We start from the raw sequence: 22,195 nt of genomic DNA, 5'->3' as shown, positions 1-22,195 counted from the left end.
TAACACTGGGATACTCACCCATGGAGGTAGTTCATTTACCCAAATCTAAGTGCTCACGATCATTATGCATAATCACTGTTGTGCTACAATTTAGGAATGACCTTAGTGGGGGTGTTATTATTATTATTGTTATTATTATTACAGCCAGTCCCTGGTTTACGATGGGGGTTCCCTTTTTACGCCATGTCGTAAACAGAAAAATTGTCGAAAATCGTCAAAAATCCAAAGAAAACCCTACTTTTAATGCTTTGGGTGTTTTGAAAATGATGTAAACTGCATTTTTATTGAGTTTTTCTTCAAAAAACCTCCAAATTTTGATTATTCTGCTGTTTTGGAGCCATATTTCTTCCATCGGATCGGCGTACAGGGCATTGTAACCCAGGAACGTGTCGTAAACCGGGAAATAATTTCTGATGAATATATTTGAAAAGCGTCGTAACCTCGGAATGTCGTAAGCTGGACCCGTCGTAAACTGGGGACTGCCTGTATTATTATTATTATTATTATTATTATTATTATTATTATTATTATTATTATTACTATTATTATTATTATTATTAAAAAGTTCACCTGGTGCACCTCTCTACTGTACCAGCAGTTTCAGGTTTGCCAAGTGATGGTTTTTATCAGAAACAATTATTTTTAAGGTTTTGTATGGTGTACAAATAACATAAAGTTTTGTCCTAGAGGACTTTTACTACTGCCAGTGAATTTTTGTAGAGATTTTTTTACTTTTATTGAAGATATGTATATAACTGACAATTTTATTGTTTTAGTGTAAATGAAATTACTGCACATATAAATGAAAAACTTGTAACTATTCAGACAGTACCATCGCAGTTTACTGCATGGAACAAATTAAGGGGGATGAAATTAAACCCTAACAAAATCCCAGTTGGTGTTCTTGTTTTTTTTTATTTATTGTACTGTATATTTTACAGAATTCAAACACATAGCAAAATCTGCAAAAGGAGCTTATGCAGTTAAAATATGGGAAGAATTTATAAATTCAGTAGTAGATATAAAGACAAAAGTCAGACAGTATATTGAGGCCTGTGAAGTGAATGATGATATAGTTGCAAGGGAGATGCGCATCAAGTATCTTGATTGGCTTAACAACCATAAAGGTAAGTATAATTTGATCATAGTATTTTATGTGTATGAAGTTCTTAAAAAGCAATCAATCTTAGATGGTTATAGATTTCAGTATTATGCCTGACCTAGATTGTATGCAACATTAATTTTGGGTAGAAATTGAGAAAAATACTTGAAATATGTTGACAATGCAATATTGTAAGTGTATATTATTTCATGCAAAAACTTTTTTAATGAAAATTATGATTGTAATTTGGGTGTACTGTTAGTCATTAAAAATATATTGCTGTCATGTTAGAATTGCTTGAAAATACAAGAATTTACCTTGCCAATTTTTTACCTTTTAAGTAAGTTATTTGATCAGATGTGTAAGGTTAGTATGCATAAGTGTTCTTTGTCTCAAAAATTACTTGCATTGCTAGTTAATTGGATTCTAGTTTCCATAGGAATCTTTTGTGAGAGATATTGGAAATTATTTATGAATGTATTTTAGTGTCAGGAATATCAGTTAAGTATTGCAGTGCCTGTAATTCATCATTAAAAGAAAATATTTAAGTTGACAGTTTAGTTGTAGATGAACTTGTGCTTGTTAGAGTTAAAGAAAGCACCTCAAGCAGACCCTAGATAGACATCTTGATTTTAAATGCCCCAGCTTAAATACTATGTGTTTGCAGTAAAACTAGTTTTTGTACAAACCTGTTAATAATAAATAAGCCTTGAATTGTGCAGAATACATCAAAGTGCACAAAGCAAAGAATTTCAAAGAAAATGAGTCCAGCATACATGATTAGCTAAATTCTAAGCCTTGCAGATACTCTATTGATATTCATTCCCCTGTGCACCTTGGTAGTGGTTAAACTTCTTGCTATATTTCACTTTGCCATTAACAGGATTCCATTTTTAGTATTTTTACATTTTATTTTCATTGTGTGTATAATGTGCGCTTATGCTATTTAGTGAGTTTTTTCAGTTACTGCTTGGTTGGCAGTTGATTTGCCCACTTGTTACTATGAATAGCTTACTGCTCCCCTGTTGTGTTTTTCTGTTTTTCCCCATTCAGTCATGTAACTTCTGCCATCATTGTTTTCAGTGCATATTTCTGTTTGCTGTTAATTTTACATAATTGCAGGTGGGCCTGCATACTGTATTTTTTGTTTTTGGGCCAGTTAAATTAACTTTTTTCCTTGCCTTGTCAGGACGCTTTGTTTTCCTAGTACGTAATGTTTGCATAGGACATTCATTTCTTTTTTGCATATTTCACAGAAATGGTTTGTTTGGTTATGTGACTTTGTGTTTGATATTTTATTTGGTTTTGGCATTTCAATCCTTTTGTATATAACTCAGCACAGCTGAGTATTTTGGGCAGCATTGTGTCTACAAGTGATGTTCTTCCTCTGATGGGAAGTTGGGTTTAACTATGGTCTGTGACCACAAAGGTCAAATCTTGGATGTCCTCAGATGACACTTCCTCTTCTATGCTGGTTCCTAATGGTATTCAAACTTTTTGTCTTCATAGACCAAAATGATACAAAAACCTTTAACTCAAGTATTGTGAGTGTCTTTGACATAGAATAATTTGAACCCAGTTAAGAGCTGTGGTTCAGGGTTTATTCATTCATGAGTTATAAATGCATACAATGTTAACCCATAAGGGACTGGCTAAATATGTATCAAGCACACCCCCAGATTGGGCAAACTTTAAGGTTAGCCAATTTAAGAAAAAACACATCATTGGAAAGAAAGAGGAAGATATACAAATGCACATGGTGTAAGAAAAAAATTAAAAAATTTTTCTCTACCTTCCACGGGAAGTTGAAAGTGACTATTTACAACCGTGTGGGGCCTCTTTTACAAGACACTCATAAAAATATGTTAATTTTACCAAGTTATGCTTGTTTTTTCTAATAATTTATTTTATTTTGTAAAATATAATTACAGCTTACACAATATCATAACAGATAAGAAGTAAAATCAGTAACAAATTCTGAGTATATTTGTTGTAAAATATTGATGAGATTTACTGAGATGGGGAGATGCAGTAACTTTTTGTAAGGCATACATGGTTTTTCTAATATTTCTTTGCATTTATCTTTGCAAAATTACAATTATTGCTGACATACTATCATAAAAGATAAGAACCAAAACCAACAGCAATCCCTGGGCATGTTTATGAGCAAATAAATAAAAAGACGTCCTGGAGCTGCAGAGAGGCAGTACATTCCCCTCTTAAATCTCAAGGCATACTGATCGATGTCTCTCCCGTGCTGAGCTATTATAGTTGCCATAAGTCATTTATGGACCATTGAAGTGCTATGAAAAGCTTTCCTGCTAAATTCATCCAAACCAAATGGCACGCAGTATTAATACTTATATGAGTCATCCCGTCCATCACTCAAAACCTGTTATAGATACTCATATGAGGATTCCCATCCATTAAGGGTTAATATGTAAGAATCTGTTATAGGCGCAGCTCAGGAATGTAAATGGTAGGCTACCCTCAGTTCTTCACTTTTTGATATATACTCAACAGTGCCACCTTTGTTTATACCATATGACTCTGTCACTCACTGTCCAAAGAAAAAGGCAACTGTTTTGGTTGATGTGTTTTACAGTAATCAAGAGGACTAGTTATTGCCCAATTTCTGTAACTCCCCTATTGCCTAAAGTTTTTGAATGTCTATTGTTAAGATACCTGAATGCCAGTGTTGAAAGTAATCATCTCCTCCTTAGTTGGAATTTGGCTTTCATAAAGACTTGAGTGCTTGAGATGCTCTTTTTTCAATTTTCAGTGTCATATGGAAATCCTTAGATTCTGGTCATGAAGTTTGCATGGTTGATCTTGACTTTAGATTGGTCTTAACTTTAGCTATGCTTTCTATCATGTTAACCCATAAACGCCGACTGGACGTATCGTAAGTCGACTAAAATTGTCTGTCGAGTGACGAATGGACGCACCGTACATCGACTACAAAAAATTTCAACCTTTGGTCAACTTTGACTTGACCGAAATGGTCGAAAAACTCAATTGTAAGCTAAAACTCTTACATTCTAGTAATATTCAATCAGTTACCTTAATTTTGCAACAAATTGGAAGTCTCTAGCACAATATTTCGATTTATGGTGAATTTTTGAAAAAACTTTTTCCTTACGTCCGCGTGGTAACTCGGCCGAAAATTTAGGAAATTCTTTCGTCATTTTGTTGTAATTTTTGCACTGTTTTATATTAGCCGTTACATAAAGTTTTATATATGAAAATGTGTGCAGTTTCATGTAAAATACAACAAAAAACAACCCAAGGTTGTAGCTTTTATCAGTTTGGAAATATTTTCATATAAATCATGATAAGTGCCAAAATTTCAACCTTCAGTCAACTTTGACTCGACCGAAATGGTTGAAAAACGCAATTGTAAGCTAAAACTCTTACATTCTAGTAATATTCAATCATTTACCTTCATTTTGCAACAAATTGGAAGTCTGTAGCACAATATTCGATTTATGGTGAATTTTTGAAAAAACTTTTTCCTTACGTCCGCGCCTGGTAACTCGGCCGAACATCTCGGAAATTCTTTCGTCACTTTGTCGTAATTTTTGCACTGTTTTATATTAGCTGTTACATAAAGTTTTATGTATGAAAATGTGTGCAATTTCATGTAGAATACAACACAAAAACAACCCATTTTTGTAGCTATTATCAGTTTTGAAATATTTTCATATAAATCACGATAAGTGCCAAAATTTCAACCTTCAGTCAACTTTGACTCAACCGAAATGGTCGAAAAACACAATTGTAAGCTAAAACTCTTACATTCTATTAATATTCAATCATTTACCTTCATTTTGCAACAAATTGGAAGTCTCTAGCACAATATTTCGATTTATGGTGAATTTTTGAAAAAAAAACTTTTTCCTTACATCCGCGCGAGGTAACTCAGCCGAACATCTCAGAAATTCTTTCGTCACTTTGTCGTAATGTTTGCACTGTTTTATATTAGTCATTACATAAAGTTTTATATATGAAAATGTGCGCAATTTCATGTAGAATACAACAAAAAATAACTCATGGTTGTAGCTTTTATCACTTTTGAAATATTTTCATATAAATCAATGATAAGTGCCAAAATTCCAACCTTTGGTCAACTTTGACTCAACCGAAATGGTCGTAAAACGCAATTGTAAGCTAAAACTCTTACATTCTAGTAATATTCAATCATTTACCTTCATTTTGCAACAAATTTGAAGTCTCTAGCACAATATTTCAATTTATGGTGAATTTTTGAAAAAAACTTTCCCTATGTCCGCGGGGTAACTCGGCTGAACATCTCAGAAATTCTTTCGTCACTTTGTCGTAATGTTTGCACCGTTTTATATTAGTCGTTACATAAAGTTTTATATATGAAGATGTGTGCAATTTCATGTAGAATACAACAAAAAATAAATCATGGTTGTAGCTTTTATCAGTTTTGAAATATTTTCATATAAATCATGATAAATAGAAAAAATTCTACCTTCAGTCAACTTTGACTCAACCGAAATAGTCGAAAACTGCAATTGTAAGCTAAAACACTTACAGTCTAGTAATATTCAATCAATTACCTTAATTTTGCAACAAACAGGAAGTCTCTAGCACAATATTTCGATTTATGGTGAATTTTTGAAAAAAACTTTTTTTTACATCCACGCGTTACGAATTCATGCATCATTTTGTGATAATATTTTCTCTGTGGTGCTTTGATCGTTTTACAAGTTGTTATATACCAAAATCATCGCAAGTTAGTGTACAATACAAAGAAAAAAAATAACTCATTAGCTTTAACCGTTTTGCTCACAGCGTGATTTGTATACAATTATATATGAAATTTTTTTTTTGCACTCATATATTTCAATATTTATATATGATAATGGTATTTTTTTAAATTTCTGATGGTTGCATACTAAACTTCAGGCAATGACAAAAAAAGGAGCCAAAATTGAACACTTAATCTTAAAAACTAAGTGTGCTGTGATTTTTTGAAAAAACTTTTTTCCGCTTCGGCGCTAACTGCCGAATGCCACCGGCATACAGCAGACACTTTTGTAAATAGAGGCTCACCGTTTAAGGGTTAATCACGAGGCCTTGCTTTCAAATTAGGCAGGTGGGATTTGGCAAACCATTTCATAGTACTGTATCATTATTGAATTAGAACCACATTGAAGGATGGAAAGCTGTAAACATGTTGGGGACAGAGGGATGTCATCGTCTCTGGGAACCTCTTATCTGGTGACTTGAGACTGGCTCTGGATGCCAGAGCTAAAGGGTTACGTGGAACTGCGCACAAGAAATAGAGTATTGTTGATGAATTGAATAAGGTTAACTTCTTTGGGTGGCATATGAGGACTGTTAGCAGTGTGGCACAAATCTCTGGTGCTAACCAGAGGGAATCTTCTATTGGTAAGGTGATGGGTTGGGAAGTGGAGCGAACAGAGAATGACAATGAGGCTGAAGCACCCAAGTTGAAGTTAGTGCCCCTGGTGGCAGTGGAGGTGAGCTTCTCCCTCAACTCACAAACAAAGTCATTACAGGAAAGATCAGAAGGCGTGGAGTTGGACTCTCCTTCATCACATTTACTGTCGTGCAATACTGGTAAACACCTGCCAGCATACAATACATATAGTGAATGTTGAAAACCAAAGCACCCACTGAGGAAGAGGGTGAGGATAAGACAGTGAGTCCTTGATAGCTAACTGCTAGCATAAAACTGGGACCACCAAGTATCCATTCGTGCTAGTTCAATAGAACCAAAGTCTACTTTCATAAGCACTCACACATAACCATATCCACTGCTAACCAGTTGGTTGAATGAGGTGTAAGGGAGATTAAGGCAACCTTACAATGGCCTTCATAGCACAGGACAGGAGCCTAACCTGGGAGGGGAGTGCCTGAATCTGATAGAGACTTTCTGAGCCATTGGTCAGGTCGAGAAAGGTGATTCACTGTACTCATAGAGCAGTCATAATTCCTGGTGGAACTTCTGGAGAATGGCTGTGTGGATCAATTTGAGGGGCTTAACCAGAAGCAGCTCAAACATCTTGGAATCTGAAGAGCAGCAGCAAAGCAGGTGTCTTATGGGACATCTTTAGTAAAGATGTTGCAGACAGCAGTGTTCACCATCTGCAAAGGAAAAGGTGTTAAAGTAGCAATAAACTCAATAAACAATGAGAATAATAGCTTGAAGGGAAGAAAATTAAGTTAATATGTGGGTGAAGAAGAAGGAATGAATGGCACAACCCAGTAACTGAGGAAAAACATTTTAATCCTGGAAAGTACAGCAGTGCAACTAACTTTGCTGTTACTGATCAAGGATTAAGAAAACAGTCACTGTGTGTTTAACCTAAACAACTGACAGCAAGTATTGTTGTAGAGGCTGATAGACATTTCAGGCAATGACCATCCAGATGTAGTTTAAAGGATATTTTAATTAATCTGAACTATACAGTAGTCTAATGGTGGAGTATGTTTGTGAATTACATTTTTACCTTATTAGTGGTAATAATTGTAGTACCAAAGAAAACACTGGTATATTACGGTAATCATAGTAATAATACAATTACTGTAATACAGCAGTGTTTTCTGTGGTATTAAGAGGTAAATACCCTTGTAAATACTGTAATAGTTGTATTGGAGAAATGGTTTTGAAGCAAATGTAGCCCATTATGAGAGCAATGTTATTTAAATCATTACTTTTAAAAACTTTCATCAGTAGTTAAGTGAGGTGTTTGTGTGTAATGTAGGAGGTAAATAACCTCTGTATAGTTGATTATTATTTATCCAATGCTGTAAAGTTATATCTTTTAACATTACAGTATTTTTTATGGAAATAAAGTATTCAAATTGCATGCTTCATTTCCAAACATAATCCTATCTTGAATTTAAAAGTTTTGAAGTTATTAAATACCAACTTTCTTATTTACTGGGCTAGCTATTTTAAGTCTCAGCACTATGATAGCAGTGACATAATTTATTTTTTAATGAGCCTTAAAAGGTGTGCGTTTTCTTTCAGATTATCCAAAAAATAGGAAGACACATCTGGAGCTGTTTTTTTTTTTTTTTTTCTTCAGCATAGGACTTGCTGGTGTTTAAAATGGTGCATCCTGTTAATAGTATAGTAAAACTAAAATTAATGGTACTGTGTCTGTGTTATGTATTTGCTCACTATTTCAGGATTGTGAGTAATAATTTTTTAGATAGTAATACTGAATAATAACTTGTGTTTTTGTCTTAAGAGTCTTTTTATTAATGCTGTGGTGTGTTGGAAATATTTATGAATAAGTGGTAAGTCAACATGTTACCTTTAGTGTAGTTCAAGTTTTTGGGGTGAAACTAGTTACTGTTCAGTGCTATCTGAAGTGGATACATATTTTTTTATCAATATTTGCTTAAACCCTTTTCTCTGTTTTTTTTCTTTTTAGCAATCAGGAAAGTCAGGTCAGTATTTGAGCATTACCGTAAGAGACCACCAATGTCTGGCCGACTCTATGCTTTAATGATTAAAGGCGAATTGACAAAGAAATGTGCGGATCTTAGCTATGCCAGAGGTGCATTTGAAGAGGCTTCACGTTTCCTGGGAAAGACTCATCCTGGTAATTATGTTATTGGATATCTTTTCAGCTTTTAGTCCTAAAAGACTGAATGGCACTGCATTAGCTGTGAGCCAGTATTATAAGTAAAGTTTCATAATCATCCATTTACCAGATAAATGATAAGTCTGGTGCTGTGCAAGTGGCCATCAGTCTTGTATTATGCATATATACTTGTGTTATTCACTTTAATTTTCTGTCTTGGTGCTATGTGAATGGCCATTAGTCTTGCATTATGCTTTTATACGTATTAATATTCACTTAAATTTTGTGACTCTTGTTGGGCAATAAAGGCATTCCAAAAATGGAATAAAAGCTAATAGTTAGCGTTCATTTTTAAAAGATCAAGTCATAGTGGAATAAAAGCTAATAGTCAGAGGTAATTTTTAAAAGATCAGTATGTAAGAATTTTCTCAGTTGATGTTACTCCAGAGTGATGCTATTCACGGTTTGGAATGAATTTTGAGTGCTATGATGGCAGATATATTAAGGGAAACAGCTTTTTAAGCAGTTTCGCTAGAGGATGACTAAACAAATCATGCATCTTTCCATCTTTGGATTTGTCATTGTCTTTAGAAGCTGAGTTAGATAATAAAAAGAGAAGGCTGAGGTTATGTGCATAAGGAAATCTTTTATCATGCAAATTTGACATTATACACAATAATGTTGCATATCTGACTGAGCTTGATATAGCTTTTTCCTCAGTGCTCGTTTCTTTGTACAGCGCTTGAAAAAATATATCTTCCAGTCTTGCTAGAAATGTTTGCATAATTTTTTTTTTTTTTAGTTTTTTTTTATTAAACTCTTCACTTACCAGCATCTGATATAAGTATCATCCAAGTCCAAGTCCTTTGCGTCAAAAAAAAAAAAAAAAAAAATTGCACAAACCAGCAGACAAAATGAGGATCATTTTCAGAGTGTTCCTGATATTTTTTATATATATGTAACATGTATGTTTATTTGTTTGTATAGTTTTAGATTTGTATTTTATAATTGCATCTTTTTTCTGAGAGAAGAGAGAGAGAGAGAGAGAGAGAGAGAGAGAGAGAGAGAGAGAGAGAGAGAGAGAGAGAGAGAGAGAGAGAGAGAGAGAGAGAGAGAGAGACTTGACTGAGTGTCACTTATTTTATGGAAATCAAGACGTTACTTTGTCATTCATTTCTTCATATTTTCCTTAGCATAATTACAACTTTTGCATTGCAGAAACTATGTAATTTATCTTGGTAATTTATCTCTGTCACAAACAGCTTTTTGGCAATTATTTTTTTTTGGGGGGGAAAGTGTAAAGTTTTCTTATGTGTTATAATTTTTACTCATTATTCCACTTACATAAAGTTATTTTTGATAGCGTGGTTGCTTGTTTTGTCCTCAAGGAATTACCCCCATGGTGTGCCAGCACTCCATGGTGAGTAGACTACTGTCAAAGAAATATCTTTTTTAGCCGGGTATTGCGTCGTAATGAAAACATTATGACGTGATAGAGTATAATGGACTCAAAGATGAGAGGGCATTTTCCCTTATCTTCAGCAAAGCTGAACCCAGTTTTTCCTACGTCAAAAACTGCAAGAAATGACCATTGCGCATGTGCGTCTGTCATCTTGTTTACAACCAGGGCAGGCAAAAGACCAGCTCCATTACCCTCTGCTAGTTTAAACTGTGCACACGACTTTTCAGTGCTCCTCACAAAATCGCCTTGATTTCAAGTTTTTCCATCAGCGAGAATCATGGAAACATCAAAACTTGAAAGTTAAGTGCTTATTTTTAAGATCCAGTTAAAAATTGATAGTTCAAACTGTGGAACAAACGTTATTTTGTGTACGGAAGACGGAAACCAGACTTTATTTTCCAAGAGTTGTTCACTGCTCTCTCACGATCTCTGTTATTTAACTAAAATGTTCCACAATTTATTATTAATTTAGATAATCCTTTCAGATAATGATGTCTACAATAGCCTAGGCAGTAGCCTACATGAGATGGTAGCCTAACAAATTCAGTGTTAATAATTTAAGTATAATAGGTGTTGTCTGTAGCCTGTAACCTAGGATTACATATCCTAAAGGTGATTTAAAAAACTGGATTAGGTAGTAAGCTAAATTAAGTTAAGTAAGAACCTTTTAAGACATTCTTTTATGGTCCTAGGCAGCAGCCTAGTTTACACCAAGAACCCTAGAATCTGATAAACAGGCTACCAAAATTTTCCCTTTATATAGCCTGTATACTTAAGCATGATCTAAAATAATCTAGGACTAGGCAGTATCTTATATTAGGTCATGTGATAAAATTTTACAAAACATCCCATTATTAGACTAAATAATTTTCCTAGACCATGCAATCTAGGACTAGATGAAAATAGTAACCTGTGCTGGATGAGATGGTAGCCTAGCCTTAAGACTGCATACTAAGACAGTTGTGTTTTACTTAACCATACCCTTGTGAATTAAATAATTCATATTAGGCAGTATCCTCGATTAGAGTAAGTGATAGCCTAGCTATAAGATTATACATTATTGGGTTACTATTTTATATAGTAGACCCAATAACCTAGGATTGGATACAAACAACAACCTGGGTTAGACAAAAATAGTACCTAACTATAAGTTTACGTATTAGTAAGTTGCTGGTTTTAGCCTATACATGTAAGTGTGATCTATAAAAATCTCGATTAGGTAATAACCTATACTAGGCTAAGAAAGAACAAATATAGCTAGGGGTACATATAAACAGTATTCTAGGATCTATAACACTGGTAAGGTCTTATGAAGCCTATACCCTTACTGGTGATGTAAACCTAGAACAGGCAATAGCCTAACCAGCTTAAGTAGAAATCCATTTTTAAGGGAATATCCTACTGTTAATATAGAAACAACGTAGCTGAGTATCAGACAAAAGGGTAGTCTCAGCTATATAAAACAAAAAACCAGATTATAAAATGATTAATTTTTGTATAGCTTATGTCCCTAGGTTTTTAAATAAACCTAGAAAAAGAAGCAGCTTAGAATAGGTTAAGCGAGAATCCTCTAAGAAATCTTCTATACTTAAATTAACTTGGATTATACTAGAAGGATTAACCTAAGCCATATGAAACAGTAGCTTGGGTTAGTTAAACAAATTAGTTCTTAGAAGATTAGTCTATATGGCATGACAATTTAGAATTAAAATTTCACATAGCCATTGCAAAAGGACTAACAGTTTAAGTAATAAAGCCTTATACGATGTTAAAATTAACCTAAACCTGAAATAGTTTGAGTTAACTTGGATATTTTATAAAAGGTGTTACATTTACACACTAGTAATCAAACTAGCCTTTAAGATGTAATATGCTAATGATACAGGGTTTTACAAAAGTGTTGGAAGTTCCTCTTGGAGGTATATGAATAAAGTTTATATTGCTAATAAAATGACCTCGCTGAACCCAGAAGGATCAGGGACACAACCTTCAGCTAACAATGGGAGAAACTTTCCGGAAGGAATTCTATCCTCCATGCAGCTTTCAGAAGCTGATCAGGATCCTTCCCCCAAAAGGGTTACAAGGATTCACTTAACCCCAGTTGAAATGACTACATTTTTGTAGGGGGGGTATAGTAACTCACCCAGGACCCCTGCCCCCTGGGCAACAGGCAGTCACAGTTCAGCTGTGGATGCTCAGATTATGTGAGCTCCCCCAAAAGGGATACACAGTTTGCAGCATTTGTTCAGTTCCATAAGGAAATTATGAGTAATATCAAAGATCGCATGCCACAGAATGGCAATGTATAATGGACATATTGCATGATTCCGAACAGGAAATTAAAGAAATCAAGTCAGTGGTGTACAATCCAAAGTGTAAAAGTACTGCATCCTGCAACCAAAAAGGGAGAGTGGAAACAAATTCTGCCCAAACAAGGTCTAAGGTTAAAATTCCAACTGGAACCATCAAATTGGCCAGTTCGGACTATAAAACTTCAGATCAGAGTACAATAGGGGCTCCAGTATTCTCCCCTGATGATACTGATAATCCTTGGCGAGATGTCTCAATGTGCATTTTCTCTCCTGATGGTAAGTATATAATCAATGAGAGAAAAACCATGATCAAAGTTGTACATGTGGAGTTTGAAGATAGGGCATCATTCCCTAATATAGAAAGACTCCTGGTACCACCTGTGCCAGACATGGAGGAACCTCAAAAGGAAACAGTTCCCTTACCTAGGAATATAGCATTGAAAGCTATAGAGAACACCCTTTACCAGGTCAACGGAACATGGATCTATACTCCCATTATGAACAAAACCCAACTTGCTCACCAAGCACCCCAAGCCTTCTGTCCTGTCACTTTTAAAATAATCAACCATGTGAAGGCAGACTTTCAGAATTATGTAGTAACTGGGAAATGGGAGCCAATGACAGAACTAAAACCATTTGCCACAGTCCTTCCGGTTTCAAAAAATTCCACCAAGGAATGGGCAATGCTCCGACTCCCATTTTAAAGGAAAAAACTCCCCTTAGATGTAGTTACTCAGCAATTTGGGATCCCTATGAGAAGAATCTCAGATGAGACAGCTGTGTCAGAATTTCGTGCTAGAAGTTGCCCACCAAAAGGCTTCCAGAAGATTCGAGGACACTTTTTGCTGTTGTGGCTAAAAGTCTTATGAGAACCCTATAGGAAGCACTCTATGATTTTTAGACTGGCACTTAAAAGCACTAATGGAAACATTGGAAGGCTCCAACAAGTCAATCCCCAATGTGACGGCTTTATTACAGTCTAAACCCCTTCTGTAAGAACTTGTTTGGGGATTCTGTTGTAACTCAAGTGCTGGGAAAAGGAGAATTCAGGAAACAAAAAACCTGAACTTTCCTTATACCCAATTCAAAAAAGGCTCGCTTTGATCAAATCATATAAGCCTGCAGTCACCTCCAAAACTTTTCCTCATAAACAGGTAGGTGGTAAGAAGGGACAACCCCTTCAAAAGGACAGCAACAGCCACATCAGGAAGGACATCCTTTTCACAAGGTCCAAAAACTGTCTTACAAAGGAAAAGCAACTCCAGGATGCCTATCATGGGAAAAGGTAGAGGAAGAGGGGGATATCAATAGGAATTGTTTGGTTGGTGGTCGGCTTCAAAGACACCACAGGGAATGGAAGTCTTCTCTTTGAGGAGACAGCATTGTTCTCAGTGGGCTGGCATGGAGATGGTTTCATCCCCCCCCCCACCTTTAAAGGGGTTCTTTCAAGAACCATACTCCTCTCTGGAAGATTACATTCAGAAGGCCCTGTTAAAAGGTGCCATAGAGAAACATGCATATGTTTGCCACCAAGCGCGTCTCTTCAGTGTTCCCTAAAAGGATTCCTCTGAATGAAGAGTGATCCTTGACCTATCAACATTGAAGACAAATGTCTTGCAGTTACTGCAGTTACAACAGTCATGGCATACAAGGCAGCATTAACAGAGCCCTTGCTTTATGGATTCGGGATTGACTCCAGCGTAGAAGTTGTTACTTCCCTTCTGCAGTCTTTTGCTCTACAAAGACCTGCTCCCGAAAGACTTCCAATTACTTGGTTCCTGAACAGGGTACTTGGACCTCTATCAAACCCTCAATTCAGTGGACCCAGTACAACCACAGCTCACATGCTACAAGAGGCGATCTTCCTGATTGCATTAACATCAAGAGACCTTATTAGTGAATTGGGCTCTCTTAGACGGGGACGATACATCACACAAACTGCTGATAATCAATTATTATTGTCCCCTGGCCCATCATTCCTGGCCAAGTATGAGGATCCTTTAAGAAGGAAATCTCCTATTCTTATAAGAAAACTCAATTTAGCAGACAAAACATTATACCCAGTTCAAGCACTTAAGGTTTACCTAGATGTCACACCAAATATCCTAGGTCTGATTTTCCTACACCCTAGCACGAATAAACCACTCTCTCTACAAGGGCTAAGAATAATTTTAGTGTCTTTCATTAAAGCATAGGTCACATGATATTAGGAAAAAGTACATCATCAGCCTTCTTCAGAAATGTCTCTTTCGAAGAAGTCTCCGAAAGTACAGGGTGGGCATCAGAGACAGTGTTCTTAAAACACTACTGCCATGAGCTTGAACAAATTTGTCTACACTGCATATCAGTAGGTGGTATGGTTAGTCCTGACCCCATAGGCTCTACAGCAGAAAACCAGGGTCTTCCTAACGGGTGAGTATGCTGACTATTGCTGGGGAAGATGCGACAAGACTGCAACCACACCCAGCATACTTGGGTAATAAGTCACTACAGAATTTCACCCTAAAAATGCAAGTTCTTGTTTAGTTTCATGTTTGTCACCAAAACCCCAAAAGGTTTTTGTAGAATAAGGAATGGGGTTTGAAACCAGTTTTTGACGTAGGAAAAGCTTGGTTCAGCTTCGGTGAAGATAAGGGAAAATGCCCTCTTATCTTTGAGTCCATTATACGCTTATCACGTGTCATAGTGTTTTCATTACGATGCAATACCCAGCTACAAGACCAGGCTAAAAAAAATATTTCTTTGGTACTAGTCTAGTCACCATGGAGCGCTGGCACACCAGGGGGGGGTAACTCCTTGAGGACTCAACAGCGACTACCAAAAATAGATTTTTCCTATATCAAAACCTACTTTTTGTGCCATTGTATAGAGCAATCATTCAGCTGCAAAATGAAACAAAGTTGAGCAGTCTACATTGAAAATTTTGGAGCTATGCATCTTTGAACACGAAAGGGTATGAGGAGTTTTCTGCTCATATTCTGTGGATGACTGGCACTTTTTTTTACAGAAAATGCGATACTACTTTGTCGTTAATTTTTTCATATTTTCCTTGCTATAATTACAACTTTCTGCATTTCATTTATCTTCGTATACTGTGGATTTACAACAATGACCTTATTGCAGATATTTTTTAGGCAAATTACTTTTTGGGGAAAAGTGCAAAATTTTCATGTATCATAATTTCTACTCATTATTTCACCTACATAAAGTTATTTTTGGGGGGATTTTTATGTCACTGAATAGAGTACATAATCATTCAGCTGAAAAATGAAACAAAATTGAGCAGTCTGCTGTGTAAACCATTGGAGCTACGCATCTTTAAACAAAAAAAAAAGTTATTAACATTTTTTTTTGCATGTTGCTTGGGTGACTAGCACTTTTTTATGGAAAATTTAACGCTACCTAGTCATTAATTTTTTCATATATTCTTGCTATAATTACAAATTTTTGCATAGCAATATTTAGGTAATTTATCTGGGTGTGCTGTGGATAAAAAACAAAGACTTTATTGCAAATAGTTTGTTTTTGGTAAATCTATTTTGGGGGTAAAGTGCAAAATTTTCTCTTGTAAATTCACTCATTATTCAATCTACATAAAAATTATTTTGGGGGGATTATTTTATGCCATTGTATAGAAAAATTGTCAAGCTGCAAAATGAAACAAAATTGAATGGTCTACCTTGAAAGGTGTTGGAGCTATGGGTCTTTGAACAAGAAAAGGTATAAACATTTGTATGATTGCTACTCGAGTCGCCGCCACTTCCCACAGACTTAATTGTTTATAAGAGTCAGAATACCATTATATTTTTATTAACTATATAAGGATATTTTTCCTAATATAAATATTAGAAATCTATAGTTTTAATGTTAACAATAAAATAGATTTGTACTGAGTACCAACTACAGTGTGCCTTGCACTGTGCACCTAGTTGGTGCTGATGTTAATATTAAGTAGGCTAGACCACTGAGTGTAGTTGGTGCTTGTTTCATAACAGCCCTGTTAATCATTGCCTTATTTCTGCTGATGTGGTCATCCTCCGGTGTACTAGTTAGTAAAGATTGGGAAGCCTCGTCCGTTCATGCTCAGTCCTGCTTATAGTACTGTACAATTCACACTCTCCTCTTACTTTTTCATTGACTTATGGAGTCAGCAATGTAGATTTTTCCAGGAAGATAATTTTCAAGAGTGTTGCAGTGACTTAATTTTTTCAACCATAATTTAAACTGTGATATTTTGTCGTGTCCCTAGAGTTACCTATCTTTTTATATAGCTAATAATGTAATGTTTAATAATATTTATAAATGTGCAAATATTCAGCCACCAGCGTATGATGCCTTCCCTCTCAGAGTGCTATATTTCTTATTATATTGCGTATTTGTTTTTTTTGAAGTTCACATTTTTGGATTTGCCATTTTTTTGTTTGTTCAATATTCCATTTTACCTTTTTGGCTAGTTAGTTTGGGTTTTGTCACATAGTTCATTGTCACTGGTTGTTGCATATTTTATTGTATTATTATGGGACAAGGGGTTGTCTGCCATGATAAGAAAGGGCTCATTGAAGAAGTTTCTCCATGATTTCCAGGAATTAATAGTCACCTGTGTCATTCCAAAGTTTTGGGGAAGTTGGAGGCCAGTCATAGATGTCAGCATGGGATTTGGGTGAATAATTATCCTGCATAGACCTGAAAGAGAGTCATGAGTAAATAGTCTCGCGCAGAGTGTGTGGTTGACACAATAATAGCTGGTTTGCGATGTGCTGTTGCTACTTCCACAGGTTAAGAATAGGAATTGATTCTAGGCAGTCTCTGTAGACAAGAGAGAGAACCCTCTTGTCATGAGTCTTATACTCTATCCGTGTCAACGTGCACTGTACTGGCTGAGACCAACTGGAAGAGAATTCTTTGAAATTGGTTGGTCTATCTTATGGAGCCCTTTAGGGACCATGAGAGTAACTCCTTTGAGGACTCATAGTGGCTACCAACAATAGGTTTTTCCTATGTCAGACCATTTTTTCTTCTCTTTAGAACTGAGAGTTGAGGATTTCCTCATTCACATTTTCTAGTGTCCAGGAATTACATCCTCTTTGTGTGGCGGGGGAAAATGTTCCAGCTTTGGACCCTTTGCTATGGTGTTTGTGCTGCCCCTCAGGTCTGCTTGAGAACTCTGGCACTAGTCTAGGAACTTCATTGAACATTAATTTTTACTGCTACATCAGTGATTGGCTGGTCATGAGGTCGTGTAAAGTGTAGCTTTCTTGTCACTTGCATTTTCCCCTGAAGCTGTCATCTCTTTAGGTTTCAGGCCAGTTTTGGAAAAGTCCTGTCTGTCCCCTTACACTCAAGCTAATTATTTGGGTGTGAAGAATGACACACTTACATGATTTAATGTTCCCCTAGGAGGATGGGATTTAAGATGCTAGACAGCAGCTGCCGCCCAGTGGCAAAGTTCTGACAGCGAGACATGGTCTAACTGGAGAAGTTGGTTTTCCACTCCTGTTTCAGGAATTTTTCCTAGTGTAGCTGCAGTTCCTGAGATTCTGGAAGGCTGCATCCATGGCAGTCACATCCAAGCACCTGTCATAGCTGATGTTTTGTAGAATGTTAAATGGTAGCGTGAGAAGGAAAATCTGCAGTGTGCAATTTCTCGTGTTCCAAAGGATGGAAGGATCATGATGTTCAATGACATGTTGGCCAAGAGCTGGGGAGCCTATTCACTGGATATCTTGGCCTAAAAGGTTGTTTTTCACCTGCTGAAAAGGAGACAGATACTCTGTCTTCCTTAGCCTCCATGTCTTTCTGGTCAGTTAATGGCAGGATGATGTTCCACAATACAAATGCTGTTGCATGCCTACAGAATGAAGGGGTTACTCGTTTAGTTTCTTTTTTGGGATCCAGCAAGTTGCTCTAAAATAATTTGTGTAAATCTGTCTCAAACAGTTTGTCTAAAATAATTTTTCTTAAATACAATTCATCTGAAAGCAACTTGCCTTAAAGTATAGTTTCTCCAAACCAACAATTTACTGTCATATGGAATATAAATCGTTGCCTGATGCATGATGCTTTGCCAAATCTGAAAAGGTTACCTCTTTTGGGAAACATTTAAATTGATCTTTTCAGTGGCCAAAGATGTGTGCTCAATTTATTGAATCAGAAAAGCTAAAAAAGTTAGTTGACAGTGCATTTTATATTGCAAGTGTGCAGAATATTCTGAAAACAAAGTGCTGTGCTCATATAATTACTGTCAACAGTAATTATATGACAGTTTACTCAGATATGGAATAGAAATTGTTGCCTGATGTAGAATGCTTAATCCAGTCTGAATAGGTTTCATCTTGTTCAGAAACATGTAAATTAATCAGTCTCTTGGCCCAAGATGTGTGCCCAATTTATTGAGTCAGAAAAGGCTGTAAAGTTAGTCGACAATGGTCATTGCAGTTTATAAGTATGATGAAAATGGTGAAATTATTAAAATGCAATAAATATCCTTCCGTCAGGGATGAATTTGTAAAATCTTCCACTGACCACACTCATATAGTAGATGCGTCTGACTATGCAACTAAAGAAACTTTGGCAAATATACATCAACTGGCTAAATCATCTCAAGGTGCATTCCAGTCAGTAAACTTGAGATTGTGGTCAAACTGTTGCTTCCAAGCTTCCAAAGATCCAGAGTATTGCAAGAACAATGAAAACTACAGTACTGTATAAGGTAACAAAACTCTGCTGCACTGGCCTTATTATCAAGTTGCAGTAAACTAATTTTTGCCCCTGACTTACCAGAACTTTTAAAGGTGATCATTATTTGCTTTATGACTTGGGACCAGTTGAAAAGCATTTAGAAATAATTGTGGCAAGACTTAATTTACAGTTTATTACAAAGCTCACATGGGCATGCTGACAGTATATTTAAAACTGCCTTGTTGCCATTTCATCAGCTATATACCCTGCATGGATTAAAAGATAAAGCCTTGCTGCTGCTCATTTGAGCTATTAGTAAACAAAGCAGAAGAAAGATACGTAATGCTCATAAAGCAGATAAAGAATTTTGAGCCCTTATGTGTGCCATTGCCATTTACAATCAATTTTCAGAAAGCAATGGTGAAAGCATACTTGAGAGAACTTCCAGATACAGAACAGAACGGGTATTTTTTCCACTTCAGCCAAAGTAGCTTTTGTGCGATCCAAAATTTGGATGTAAAGCAAAATGGAACAGTTCCTGATTTTGCTTTATGCATGTGGATGCTGCCAGCTTTAGCATTTGTTCCAGTAGGAACGGTAATAGATGTATTTGAGTTATTTTGTGATGACTACACCTTCCTTCATGAAACACAAGGGGGACTTGATTGTTTCGGAAACGTGAATTGAATGGCCGAATAGAAGGAATGCTCAGTGTCCACCTCTATTTCCCTGTGATGTGGAGTATATAAACTTTCATAATAAGATTCATTATTTGGTGAAGAAGATCAGCCATTGACCTGGATGACTGTGTAGTTCATCAGTTCTCTACCAGTGTGCCTTGAATGTTTTAGCACTCGTCAGAATTCTTTGTGGCTAGCCACTTAGTTGTGGGGAGGCTGGGCAAGTAAGTATCCAAATTATAAAATTTATATGAACATTTATATTATTTTGGATGAATTTTACCTACTGTTAAAGATAACCGAGTCCCACACTGAAAAGAGAATGGTGGGTAAATGCAGCTAGACAAAATTTGCTTAGCCAAGTGAGCCAGAAGTTCCCTACAAGAAACCCAAAACATTCTTTCATGATCTGGGATCCTTCATGGATAGTAATGCCTCCAGAAGTTGGATCCAATTCAGGGAGCAAGGCTGTTATATGTGAGCAGGGAAGAGGGTTTTCCTTACTTTCTAGGTACTGCTTGTTTTTATATATTATGATTTCAACCAGATATTTAGCATATTGCATTCCTACTACGCTTAATAGTATTAGCAACAATGGTAGGCTTGATTTTTGAAGCAATGTATTGCAATACACTGCCTGAACGCCTGAATTAGCCCTGGTCACTGACCAGCCCGAACTATATCCCCATAATTTTACACACAGTAGGTAATTAACTGTCAGTGTTACCAATGCTACAGGAAAAATCTTGTCAGATGAGTTACCTGAGGTACCGTTGACAATGCTGCTGCAAATACCGGCCATCATCCCCAATTGTTATTTGTTCACCGTGGTGTGTGGATGTGTCCCACATCAGGCGAACTTTTGGTAATTTAGCCTGACCCCCATTTAAAGAATTTGGACATCAGATTATGATTTTGGACTGTTTTCAACGCCTTTTCTCCTGGATTTATACTTTATTGACGGGATTTGGAACTTCTCTCCCAGTTTTAACTTTGGATTGGTACTGTGGACTCAATTGGATAAGTCAAACAAGAAGACGTTGCTGTCTGCTAGCGCTGCTGCTTCCACTTCGTCTACATCTTCGACGACTGAGCCTTCTACTGCTCGAGATGCTGCCGCTCATCTGTCCTGCACGTCTTACAAGCTTAGGATGAGTACCCTCAAACACGATAGAAATTCTGTTTGTATCTTATTTAGGAAGGTTCAGTGTAGTATCAGTCAGAGATGTGACAAGTATAGATCTTGGTCAGTAGATCAAAGGGAGGATTATTTAAAACACAGAAAATCCTTTGCCTCGAAGAGTAAGTGTAGGTCAGGATCAGCTGTAGGGTTACCATCAGTAGATAGGGAAGCGTTAGATTCAGAATTATTCAAGAAGTTAGAGGACAGTTTATCATTCAGTATGTCTAGCCTATTTCTAGCCTGATGAGTAAGTTAACAGAGAATAGAGATAGTGATAGTAGTAGCATAGTTGATTCTAATCGTTCTTTTTCGGCCCCCTGCGTGTTCCAGAATCAGCGCCAATGGGTGCTGGGGTTCATGGAGAACCACAAGCCTCGAGAGGTTCTGCCAACCCCCCGGCGCGGAGCAGGCAGGGTTGGCAGCAGATTTCCCCCTTCCCTCTCAAGGTGTAAGTTCTGAGGTTGATATAGAGTTAGGTAAGACACAGACGAGTAGGGAAGACAGGTTAGGAAGAGTTCAGGAAGAGAAGTGGAAGGTGCAGTCTTCTTTGGGTTCAGGTTCAGTTGGGGTTTCTAGTGTGATGACTTCGTCTTGGATCCATCTTCGGTTTTGTTTCCTGCTTCAAGTTCTTTAAAACAGAAGGTTTCTAAGTCCGTGGTTCATCGTTCGGATGTGGTTTTTGGGTTTGTCGGGTTCTGTAGTGTTGGAGAATGCTCCTTCATCCTTGAAGGTTCCTTTTCCTTCGGTGGATGAGTTTGGTTCATCTTGAGGTGGTGGTAATTCTGGTGGTAGGGTTTTCAATTTGGCTCAATATAATGCAGAATCGTTGGGTTTGTCACATTGTTATAGATTACTAGTTAGGCAGTGTTTTCAATTTTGGGTTTTCCAGTATTCACGATCATGTCTTGAAGAATTTCCCTGAGCTGGCTAGTGATGTCTGTCAAGATTATCAAGGGGGAACAGAGTCGGTCTGGTTTTCTTTCTTAAAAAAAATTAAATAAAATATGGCCACTTCTGCTGCTTCTGAGTTTTCCTTTTTTCCCTGATTTCTTCTAAGCCTTCTTCACCATCTTCTTTATCAGGTCTCTCTTCAGAGTCTTCTCTCGCTCATCCTGTTTTCTTTGCCATTAAGTCAGCAGAGCAAAGAATTTTCACTGGTGCAATCCTATAATGTTGGAGTTTTCAG

The 22,195-nt window shown here is 36.5% G+C and overlaps 1 protein-coding gene across 1 annotated transcript in view; it reads left to right on the top strand.

The window, feature by feature from the left end:
- Positions 1-22,195, top strand: part of LOC136838839 (U3 small nucleolar RNA-associated protein 6 homolog) — a 183,268-nt gene that overhangs the window by 91,401 nt on the left and 69,672 nt on the right. Inside the window, exons 10-11 of the mRNA XM_067104476.1 lie at positions 942-1,127; positions 8,542-8,712. Coding sequence (XP_066960577.1) covers positions 942-1,127; positions 8,542-8,712 — 357 coding nt within the window. The remainder of the gene's footprint in view (positions 1-941; positions 1,128-8,541; positions 8,713-22,195) is intronic.

The sequence above is a fragment of the Macrobrachium rosenbergii genome, chromosome 5 (assembly GCF_040412425.1).
Source record: "Macrobrachium rosenbergii isolate ZJJX-2024 chromosome 5, ASM4041242v1, whole genome shotgun sequence".
NCBI classification, from domain to species: domain Eukaryota; kingdom Metazoa; phylum Arthropoda; class Malacostraca; order Decapoda; family Palaemonidae; genus Macrobrachium; species Macrobrachium rosenbergii.
Note: the sequence above shows the minus strand (reverse complement) of the source record. Positions and strands in the feature narration are given on the sequence as shown.